This window comes from Diadema antillarum, unplaced genomic scaffold, assembly GCF_040938485.1.
Source record: "Diadema antillarum isolate AM-2024a unplaced genomic scaffold, OU_Dant_1.0 seq00000485_RagTag, whole genome shotgun sequence".
Lineage (NCBI taxonomy): Eukaryota > Metazoa > Echinodermata > Echinoidea > Diadematoida > Diadematidae > Diadema > Diadema antillarum.
Window position 1 is genome coordinate 711,449 of NW_027271448.1, and position 12,508 is coordinate 723,956.

The 12,508-nt window shown below is 39.6% G+C and overlaps 1 protein-coding gene across 1 annotated transcript in view; it reads right to left on the reverse strand.

The window, feature by feature from the left end:
- Window positions 1–798: 798 nt before the first annotated feature.
- The window catches only part of LOC139733640 (cytochrome P450 2U1-like), a 39,685-nt gene continuing 27,975 nt past the window's right edge, over window positions 799–12,508 (reverse strand). Inside the window, exons 2-5 of the mRNA XM_071644454.1 lie at window positions 4,380–5,035; window positions 2,835–3,023; window positions 2,285–2,417; window positions 799–980 (exon numbers count right to left, since the gene is read on the reverse strand). Of these exons, the coding sequence (XP_071500555.1) occupies window positions 799–980; window positions 2,285–2,417; window positions 2,835–3,023; window positions 4,380–5,035 (1,160 nt within the window). The remainder of the gene's footprint in view (window positions 981–2,284; window positions 2,418–2,834; window positions 3,024–4,379; window positions 5,036–12,508) is intronic.

Consider the following 12,508-nt stretch of genomic DNA (forward strand, 5'->3'; position numbering starts at 1 on the left):
AGGGGAGTTCACGGTTCTGATTTGCGCATGCGCCAAAAAAGGACAAAATAATGGAAATGTTTGTGTCTTTGCCATTGACACTAAAACGGAAGGAATCCTCAGGCAAATGAGGCTTGGAATAGTTAAGTTACGTGTTTCACACTTGATAGATTGTACAAGTTACAATGATTCATCATTGATATTTAAGTAAAGCTTTCCGTGCATTTGAGAGACATTGATTACAAAGATGGCGTGTCTCAGCAAAGAATGCTTCATGACAAGACATTTCCATGTTATTTAAAAATCTGTGGTGTAGTAGGGGCAATGAGACAGGCGCTAACCGTGAACTCCCCCATTGAACACGAGGTGACGTAGTTCCTCTTCCACCTGCCGACTCACATGTAAACTCACAGAAGCTCCTACACGTCCTTTTCGATACGCGTGCTCTCCAGGCTGCCGCGGCCACTGCCCCAAAGTTCCCTTGGTTAGCAGCCGAATCACCGGCTAAAGCAAAATGTTCAAACACGCGCTGTCAGGATTCCGGGTTATCTATCACTTGATTATATCCGCGGTACATGAGCTTAGCCAATGGTAATCCTTCTTTCTCGTGACGTCAGAAGTTGAACACCATGAGAAGGGCGGCGATGGTGAGTATCGGCTTATACTGTGAGGACATTTTCTTCCCATAGCTCATGAACATATTTCTTCCTATCGAACGAACAGTCCTATCGATAAACAAAAATCTCGTCGTACCAATGAAAAGATACTTCTTACTAGACGAAAGAACCTTATTCTACAGACAAAAATTAATAAATCACTCTATCGACGAACAAATCTGACGCGGTAGGGGTCGGGGAGGAGCATCATTCCCTGGACGTTGCCTTCGATGTTTGGCACCGGTTCGTCATCGGGGAAGACAAGGCGATAGCGATGGAGAAGGATGGCCATGATCAGAAAGTTCTCCTGTTGCGCCATGATTTCACCGGGACACTTTCTCGGACCTGCAAGCAACGAAAGAAGTAAAGACAACAAATACAGCTGGTGTCAATATCCACTGAGTGCAGTGATCATTGTATTAATGGCCGGACAGACTTATCAGATATTCCAATACATTATGTAATAAAATCTTTAAAAAAAATCTTCAATGCTTTCAAGAAGAAAGATAAAAACGACATGCACGGCTATTCACATATTCTTTCCTGCCTTCAGTTCGAAACCAACTGCACACTCGGCGCATTGATAATTCCACACCGACTTCCTATATATTTATGTCTCTGTCATGTATCGCATATCATCGACTCAATATTTGATTTGCTTCGTGCAATAAGACGTGTCTTTATGAAGTTGAAAAATAGCTGTGGTAAAAAAACAACAAGAATCTATCCTCAACTACAAAATTTATGTGCATCAGCACAAGATGATACTATTGCTGGTCAATCGAAGCTCTTAAAACTACTATCTACTAAAAATGAAGATGGGATCACATTGTGACACCCAAATAAGAGGATCACTATGATGGGCGTAAATGGCTTTAAGTATTGCGTACAACTTGAGAAAAGACACTAGAAGGCACATCTGCACTCTGCCACTTTTTGAAAAATATCAATACATTTCTGTTCACGAGACAACTACCATGTATTTTAAAAGCGGATGTGCGCAGCATTGTTAACTGGTGAAACGACAATTTTACTCCTGTGAAAAGAATGCTCCGGTCTTATCTTCAAGGACTTAAAGTTAGGGTTAGGGGGTTGTGATGGGTTTTTAGGTTTAGTTTGATGCGAGGATTACGATAAGGGTTAGCATGGTTAGGATTATGTTTGTGGGTAGAATCTATGTTTGGCTCTGCGTGCAGATCTTTCATGGGAGCAATATTGTCGCAGGTAATTTCAAAAAGGTAATGTCATAGAGCCTTGTAATACCCCCATTCCACAGAGATTTTCTTTCGTCTGTCACTCAGTGGATGCTAAGTTTATCGCTTCCGGTCACCCGCCGAAATGTATCGAATCGCAGACCAATGGGTCCGACATGTTTTGGTCGACTATCAGGTCAGTATCAGACAAGTCGGGGGTGATCCGATGAGGCAAGATCGTTAGAGCGCAAGAGCGATATGTCTGACACTCACCTGATAGTCGACCAACACAAGTAGAATTCATCAGATTGCGATCCGATGCACTTTGGTGGGTCACCGGAAGCAACAAACTTTGCTTTCGAGGAATGACTGATGAGAGAAAAGCTCTGACGAATGGGGGTATTAACCACGCCTGAAGTGTCGGGGAATCTTAGGTAGGGTTATGGAGAAGCTTACCTATACCAAAGGTCTTGAGAGACTGAAGGTTGATGAGTTCCCCACTCTCCGAGATGAAACGAGACGGCCGGAACTTGTTGGGTTCCTCGAAGACCGCTGGGTCGTGGTGCATGCTCCAGATATTCCCTAGAACCTGCCATGAATTCAACAAAAATGCATAAATTGTCATAATGGGTGATTGATTGAATTCATATCCACATCATGTGGTGGAATATCGTGATCAGAATAGCTGGTTTCTATAGGGTAAGCATTATCCCTTCCCCTAACCCTAACCCTAACCCTAACCCCATAATCTTTACTATAGCCATATCACTAAGCCAATAAGTGGTAGGCCTATTTAGCCGGGGGGGGGGGGGGTAATTATTGTCCTGACGCAACACATTTGGTTCTCAAACAAGGTACCGTGTTTTACAAACTAATACATCCTTCTTGGCCACTAGGGGGCATTTTTACAATGCTAGGTTATTCCTGTTCTCCTTTTTTTCCCCGGGTAGTGCTTATTAAGATAAGAGGCTACAATGAGTCAGAAGGGTAAGGTGTTACTTCTTACCTGTGTGCCCTTGGGCACGAAGTAATCCCCGAGGTAGGTATCTTCTGCCGTGTGATGTGGCACAGTCGTCGTGCCGATTCGCGTCCGTAAAATCTCCTGCGTGATAGCCGTGATGAGCGGGAGGCTAGACCGGTCCTCGATGGTTGGTACTCGGTCTCGTCCTACCACGGCGTCTATCTGAGCATGGACCTGAATGGAACACACAAGGACTAAATCTTTTTAGACATACTGGAACAAACTCTTCATCTTAGGAGGAAATGACTTTGTGGTCATTGAACGAATGGTTGATGAGTTATAGGACTTGATTACAAGAAGCAAGGTTGAACTCCGTTCAGCTTTGCATGCCGCTATCTCCACGATCTTGCAAGCTACACGAGTTTACCAATAAACAATTCATTACACTGAGTACCAACCATTAGTAATTTGTTAGTAAATCAATGTACATAATTCCAGTAACTTAGAGCTCAAATGCTAGTACTTCCAGATGAAAAAAAAAGTGAAAATTCAATATACTTGACTTCATATCATTTCATGAAGATTTTCAGGTCATCCGCACTCTCATTTTACACTGTAGATATGAAGTAATGGCGTCGGATCGGATGTTGTCATTTTGTTGAAACCACATAGCATGCGCAGATGTATTGGGCCAATCGCATTGCTTACAATGCAATATTACAATCCACCCATCTGTTGAATTCACGTTTACTCTTAAAGGGGATGGCTATCAAGTAACTGATCAGTGGGAATCAGTGGGAATGCTGAAGATGATTGTTCCAATCCTTGTGGGATTCATCTAAGAGTACATATCTGTTGTTGTGTGAAAATTATTTGCTTCAGAATGGTCTCATATTCAAGTAATGTGCAGTTTGATGTTTCCAGGTTAGCATGCCTGTACAGTGACGGAGCATTACAGAGCACATTACGTGATTATGAGACCGTTCTGAAGCAAATAATGTTCACACAATAGATATATAATGTACTCTTAAATGAATCCCACAAGAATTGGAACAATCATCCCCAGCATTCCCACTGATTCCAACTGATCAGTTACTAGCCATCTCCTTAGAGAAACAAGTTGTTAATGGAAGAAGTAATAAAAATACACACACTCACAGATCACTATAAGAATTATAATACAAACGGTAAGAATTGGTACCGACAGAAAAAAAATAATATATATATATATATATATATATATATATATATATATATATATGTTTACATAACTATTTGACAAACGAATTAGATGACCTCCAATGGAAACTTGGAGGTAGTGTAGGACCAAGACAAATTTTTGACTGTATGGTTTGGTGATGTCGTGGAGATTAATGGAACTTTTCTTTTTCCAAGTGTCGTAACGACACATTTTTATAAGCTCAATGCGCATTAATTATTTGTATGTTTACCGTAGAAGCAAAGTAGAAAGCAAGAAACTGTTCAATGTTATTTCATATCAAGTATGATTTGTCATTATATCAAAATAGAAATATGCGTAAAATGCTGCAGACGTAATTATACTATATCGAGTTCTCGCTCATATCGTACCTTCTCCTGCAGTTCAGGATAATACGCTAGATGTAAAAGAGTCCACATGACGAGGTTCGAGGTCGAGTCCACACCAGCAATGACAAGATCAAGGACACCCCTCCAGATAAAGTTCTCATTGATCTGACCCTCCTGATCGCCACCTTCGTCGCCCCCGTGACTCGATCCCGGCCTCGTCCGTCCAACCTCCTTGATGTAAAAGTCTATGACGTCACGCAGGGCGTTATTGTTGAATGACTTCCGGTGGGCACTGACCTCGTTCTGGACATAGCGAGTCATGTTCTCGACAGCAAGTCGGTAATTCTTACAAAAGCGAGTGTGGTAAAGGAACGGGAGGAGGTTGAGGATGGAGGTATTGGAGAGTTTGTCGAGGATCTCCCGGCAATTTTGTCGTAGTTTGATGAAGTGCGGGTCGGTGTAGTCGTAACGCTTGCTTAGCGTCACAGCGTTCATAATGTTCGATGTGGTGCAGACGACAAGCTGATATGGATTGATGGGTTTCCCGCCAAGTTCATCGAGGTAGTCACATAGATACCCACATTCCTCACCTATCCTGTCGCCCATACCGTTCTTGCCAACGCCAAGCGTTCTCAATGTCGACGTCATGAAACGACGATGCTCTTTCCAGGGCCCACCGTTCTGCCAAGCTAGGCTCCCTGTAGGAAACGACATAGAGAATGATATTCCTGTTTAATTTCATTGGGTAGAGAACTAACACCACTCTTTCCAGTCATTTTCACTTTTCAAAACACACAGTACCCGCTGCATGCTGTAAGGATTAGAACCTGCACTGGCTGTCGGGCGGAAGCTCGGTGGTCCAGTTGATAAAACGCTTGTCCGGTGATTAGGAGGTCGTAGGGCCTAGATTAGAATTCTGCACGAGTATGTATGAATTATGACCGTGATTTTGTATCATGGCTACTACTAAACATTGATTACTTCGGGTTTATTTGTGTCGATGTAGGACAATTTGTCAAGTAGTTGTTAGTTGCAAAATCTACATTTTACTTAATGTTGCTGTCAGTAGCAGCTGTGGTAATGCGGATATATCAAATTGGCTTAATTCCTGATACACTAGCCTCATCCCTTCTACAGCCAAACGAAGAAAATACTTTGCTCGCATCCCAAGTTCTCGAGAACCTTGTACGAAGAAGTAAAATGTCGGCACAAACTTTTGCCAAAGTGATATCAATTTCTACCAATAAAGGAAATCCTAGCTGTAAAGGTACCTGTCTTTGCAGCCTCACAATAATAAGACATATCGGTTGTCGAAGTTAAAATATACAGCCGATGTTGCACAGAAGTTAGGTGCGTAGTTAAAACAAAATCGTAAACGAAATGCGTGACGAAATAACAGTAAATTATTATATTTCAGATGATTACAGAATAATTTAAGACGTTGAATATGTGGTAGAAGTGGTGGTGTACTCCTTCTATCAGGAGTATATTATCCCCAAGTGTATTACGGGTTAAAAGACCATTCACATATGGCCGCACCCACGTACCATGTTTTCCTACATGTTACAAGTCATAGGCAGCAAGCATCTCCATAGGCATACTGAACAACATACCCACAACACATAAGCCTACACCGGTATGCGTGAGAAAAGGGATATACGTCATAACTACATCATTGTTTTCATCAGTAGCAATAATGTGGGGCCTGATAATATGAAACACTCCTTACATTCTGACATACTCTATATGCACTCGATTAAATTAAGATTGTACCAACATTTCCCAGTCAGCTTCTGGGCTTTTTCTCAATCTTTATCCATTTACAACTGAAAAGTCTCGCGTATGTCGGTGTTTTCAGGTCATGTTAGTCCTGCGAGGTAAACATATACACCACCTATGTATACGGTGAAATTATGCTCATGTGGAGCCGAGTGAAGGTAATGATCGTTCGTTATGACGAACGGGGGACATAGAAGACACGGATTGGGCTAGCTGGAAGCATGCACACCACAGGCATCGCTCAGACAGCGACATTTTGGCCATTGTCGTTGGCTGGGACATACAATCTATCTTCTATTACGTTGGCATCATTCACTATAGGGTCGTCTGCGCTCTCCGATCCACCCTCCCGCTATACAGCCGCTCTTGAGTCATACAGCCAATATCAATTTGATATTGGGGCAGGTCGAGCAGAATATCAATTCTCATTAAGGACGAGACTTTGGGGGAATAGAAAGGGAAACAAGAGATTGTGTGCATACGTGCCGTGGTACAGAAAGCAGTGGGAGGGAGCCGCTATGTACTGAAAAACAGACCAACGTAACGTCGGATCACAATAGACAAAGAGAATACAGACGTATATACTTTATTTGTTAAGTCTAGATAGCATAATAGGGTGTGTCAACTGATTTTTTTTTTTTGGACACACTGCCTGCTGTAGAAGGCGAGCATACATCAAAAACATGGTTGATTTTAAGGGAACTTAAATGCTAAGAGCCTCTTTCGGATTTATAATACCACAGAAATGCACGGTGGAAAAAAGATGACGTGAAGTAAGAGCATCGGTACGCAGGAGAGAAAAGATCAATTAAAAAAGTAACATCTTATCTATCTATGTTTATTTGACCACGAACTGTAGGGCCTACTCGTAATCACGATAACAATAAATATGACAGTAACAGTCAACAATAGCAATTTTGATAGCAATAACAACACATGAACTGAATAATATGTTACTATGATAATGATATGATATGCCACTGCTGGAGTGAAAAAGAAGGCCGAAGTAAGTAAGGGAGAGTGGTAGAAGGGAATTCTACACATCTTTGGTTCGTTTTCAAGGATTTCTCTATAGATCGAAAGTTTGAACTCATCGCTATTTATTATTGTGTATCGTGGTTACATGCACTTCATATCTATTTGAAAATATAGATATACATCTTAGTTGCAAAAGGCTGCCAGGCCAGTGCCATCCTCTCGTGGTTAAAACGGGCTTATAGTGCCACACCGAACCATTCCCAAAACCTTCATCGAATTATTTCTGATTTTTTTAATGTTGTTTTTTCAGAGTGGTCGTAGCTTTAAGCGGAGAAATTATGCTTTCCAGTATATCTATAGCAAAGTTTTTAACATAATGCAATGGATAAAACACTCAACATTCCACAGTCTTTTTATACAACAATATTAATAACTTGTGTACTTTCTAATACTGTATAAAGATTATGCGACAGAAATTTAGTGTGCACAGTTTTCCATGAATAACATTTTCTAGTCTAGAAAACAAAATAAATAGAACAATCCAATTCATTCCGAGAGTTGTATCGAATCGTTCGGTCAACAGTCATGATAGGCGTATTCGACTTTTGAGATTTTTTTTTAATCGATATCAAGACTGTGCTTATTAAGAAATAAAACGACATGCATATTCTTCGTCATGCTCCGCCCAAAACCCCCGAAAACAAACGAACAGACAAACAAAAAAAAAAAAAACGAAACGAAAAAAAAACAGAAAGAAGTCATTTCATATTGATGAAATAGATCTGGCTGCATTGGTTACTTCGTTGCAACATGTGTCCTTGAAAATAAGGATTATTTATTTAAATGTTAATAAATATTGATAAGAATGATCCAGAGAGAATCCCCTTGGGGAAAGCAGAAAATCTAGAGGTCAGCTTGTGATACGGTCGGCATTGAAAAAGACACGTAATGTAAAGTCGTATCATTAAGCTTGCGTCACATTAATGTGTGACACCTCACATAGTTCGTGAAGTAGAGCTCTAGTCCTGTCCGAAAATCGGTGTAGTAGTAATTACGTTTTGCCTTCTGTGTGACATGCATTTTACGGTAGTGAAGTTTGAAACACAACACACTGATTTCGGATACGATCTTCATGTTTTTCATGTGAGCTAAAAAAGCATTTTAGAATAAAACCAGCCATTTAACGTTCAAGGATTTTATGTGGACTGGTGTAAATTGACTTACTAGCTGTAATCATTAACTTTCCATGGTTATTTTTCGTGAAATTGTCATCACCAGTTAATGTAGTGCCTTTAACAGACAAAAACAAAAATAAAATCACGTTATAGCATATTCGGAAATGAAAGCAGCGAATTTTGATAGGCTTCTGATTAAAAGCAAAAACAATATTTCGTTGCTCTTTGTAAATCAAAATTGATCACTACAAAACTAACAAACAGACAAACACACACACAATTCTTGAAATAAACAGAACAAAACATTGCATCCACTCTTTTTCATAGGAAATGGTAAAATGAAGGCAGGCACTCAAAACCAATCAGCACGCATTTTTCGTATGATTCCGGGTACATTGTGCATGAATTAGATGGAATTTCTGAAGATGTAGTACCAGAACCAGCCATCCACCCTCGATTTAGGAAGAGCCTAAAAAACGGTAGAAATCACCGGCCGTATCAAACAACATCTCTCATGCTTTTCTTTCCTCTACAACCTGAGTGGACTTTAACTACACCTGACTGTGCTTGCGGGCCGAGACATCGCAGCATATATATACCATCATCGCTACCCTGTGCCCGGGGCAAGAATAGCCCGATATGAAAAATTCCCCGCACGGCGAAACACACAATTTAAGGTCCCGCATTATGCGCTGTTCTTTAATGCACGAATATATCGCTTGGGCGTCGCTCGCAGCCGTATAGGCCTATAGCAAAACTTCACCGGGGTCCCAAGTGTGTGTCTGTGTTGCGCGATGTGAATACGGCTGTGTAGAGGTAAACTGTATGATCAAGATTTACGTTTTACGTGAGTGTCAGTATGCATCAAGGCTGCTGCAGCTGTGTGCCATATGTAGGTCCTACGTATATGTTGTTATTAGAAGGCACGCATCTTTAGTTTGAACATGCACTTGAATGTATGTCATACATAGGATTATACATAGATTCCATATCTCTTTCTTTTTCTCTATCTTCCTCTATCTCTCTCTCTCTCTTTCTCTCTTCTTCTTCTTCTTCTTCTTCTTCTTCTATTTCTCTCTCTCCTCGGATCTCTTCCTTCTTTCTTTCTCTCTCTTCTTTCAATCTAATCTCTCCACATCTTTATCTAAGAATATTTATACGGTACATATTGTGTGACTTATATGCCTTACCATAACAACTTTAACTTGATTAATTCATTCAATAAAAATAAACATCATGTCATGGTCAAACTCATGTGCACAATTTAGGTATATTGAAGTTCTATGCACACTGCATGCACACACACAATGTCAACCGAGCACAAGGTCAAGACAAACATAATGTATGATATAAGATCGATCGCGTGTGCCAGAAGAAAACCAACCAATATAGCAATAAGGTGTAAAGCATATCAAACGCTCGTTTCATATCAAGGTAAGATATACCACTAAGGATTGAACAGCCCTTTGCGAGCAAGGTAATTTGTCAAATGAATTAGAGAGAGAGAGAGAGAGATTGAGAAAAACAACAACAACAACAACAAAATTTGAACAGACTAAAATGTATCGCATGTCTTATCTGTCACTTTTAACAGAGGTCAAAGCAAATAAAGATAGACTTGAAAGAGACATATGAAGAGAGATAACTATACTATACTGTACCTAGGTTATTAACTATATGACTGCAGTAGAGCTAAATTTGAGCAATGTCTTATCAGTTTTATAACTTCAGACTATTATCCTTTTAAAGAGGGAATAGCGTTTAAAGATAGACTTGGGAAAGACCAATAAACATAATATAAAGAGACATATGCCATGAATGCTGTGTTACGTATAGTGGTTGTAGTAGAGCTTATTTTGCCTATCAACCGACATGAAACTGGTCATAATATACACAGGAAGAACAGATACGGTTTAACAAAAACAGGTGTGCCGCAGAACGTTGAACACTTTATGAAAATCTTAAATCTCTTCCTCCCTCTTTCTTTTCCGTTCTTTCCCTCTCACCCATTCCTTCTCTCCCTCTCCTCTCGCCCCTCCCTCCCTCCCCCATCTCTCGCTACCTTCTCCCGAGAAGTTATTTGGCTAACATTTTCTAACCTGGATTTGGATAATTGTTGATCTCTGCTCGCCTGATGACAATGATTGGACATCAGAAACAAAGAAAGGTTTTCGCTTAGCGACGAAGGAGTCGTTGATCTACATCACGTTGTTTAACATCATACTTATATACATGAGGACTAAAATGGCTGCGTGTTGCGTGTGTCATGATACAACACAGCGTGTCAACGTGTCGTTGTTTTCTTTTTACATTCGCTGAACGATGATAAGAATTAGGGCGCTTGATGCAATAAATATGTTCTGCACAAGACAGGAGTTCATCAACTTTATATACCACCTGTTTGTCAACCGAAGAAAGGCGTTGTATGAATCGATCGTTTTTTGTTTGTCTGTTTGTTTTTGCTGTAGAGAATTTAGAAACCCCTCATCGCAAGTTTTCAAGACCCCTACTATACACCCTCGTGATGTTGACCTTAGATATCAATTAAGTGGTGACTGACACTTTTGAAAAATGATTTCGCAATCTATATCTCGTGAGATCTGATTTTTTATCAAGTACGACATACATGTTGAATCAATTGAAGAACGATACAAAAAGCTTCATGAATACCATCGAGAGTGCAGTCAGGTATTGAGAAGAATCAATTAAAAATATTCAAATCTCTCATCATGTCTTTTTTTGTACTTGACTTCGCGTTTAAAAGGCGAAGAGGAATTAGGCTCTACACAGGTAAATGAATAGTTTGAAATTATGTTCTACTGTACTTCCTCAAATCACAAGAATCTGTGGTGAGTATTGCTGTGCAACAACATCTCGAGGAAATTGGCATTCTATGTGCGTTGCAAACTTGACACCCTAAGTCATGATTCATCCAAAAATATAGAATCATAAGGAGAGACTTATGTCTCGTTAAGATTTGTCTATACACGATGTTCACCAGCTGGCTAAGTCATCTCCCATATAGGCATTACGATACCCAATGAGCTAGCTTGGTGTTAGTAACCATGGTAACAGTTTAAATGAATCCGAACCACGCCCTTCTGCAAACCTGTGTCTTGTCGCCATGGAAACAACCCTATTCATTTTTTTTTTAGATTACACTTCTATGTGTCGTTCAAACGAGAAAAAAAATGTACATTTGTGTCGTCATTGATTAAAGGACAAGTCCACCTAAATCATATACATAAGGATTGAGAGAATGCAGCAATATTAGTAGAACACATCAGTGAAAGTTTGAGGAAAATCGGACAATCCGTTCAAAAGTTACGAATATTTTAAGTATCTGCGCAGTCACTGCTGGAAGAGAAGACTACTACAGTGTGTGATGTCACATGCGTACAACTATATACATGATATAAGGAAAATAAAAAGAGAATTTCACAAAACTTTACTTTTTGAATAAAGTGCACATTTCTTCGACTTGCTACTGACGTATGTTAAGGGTAATATTATTCCCCCTGCCTTCTGAAAGAGAGAAGTCGAGTGTTCTTTTGTTATGCGAGAAAAATGGAAATATGTTGAATTTTCTTTATTCTTTCTTGACATTGTTGTACTCATGTGACATCACATGCTATAGTCGTAGTCTTTTCATCCTGCCGTGACTGAGCAGAAACTTCAAAAATTCATAACTTTTTAACGAATTGTCCGATTTTGCTCAAACTCTCACTGATGTGTTCTACTAATATTGCTGCATTTAGTCAACCCATATGTCTGTGAAGGTGAACTTGTCCTTTAATGTCAGTAGGCTTTCGTAAATAATGTAGGTCAGCTATAGTTGTGAAAAGAATCTCGACTTTCCGATTGTGATGACGTAAAACTAATCATGTACACCACTACCTGACTACATGCACATGGACCCGAAGTGGTTAGAGAAATGGGCAGATAAATAGATCTATAAAAAGACACAAGAAAGGAAAAGCAGCTATACCAAACACGCAGAAATATCCTAATACTTGGATAAATCTAATAATGTTTTGATTGATGAATAAATGAATTTGTATATAAATGGACAGACAAAAAAATAGAAATGACCAAGTAATCAAACATACATAGATGATTAACTAAAACACAAAAAACTAAGTAATTCTTAAAATCTTATTTTTTTTTTAAAGATGGAAAAAAATCGCATGAATCAGTTTTAATCGTGAGTGACAGATAAAAGTATAAGAAGAAAAATGA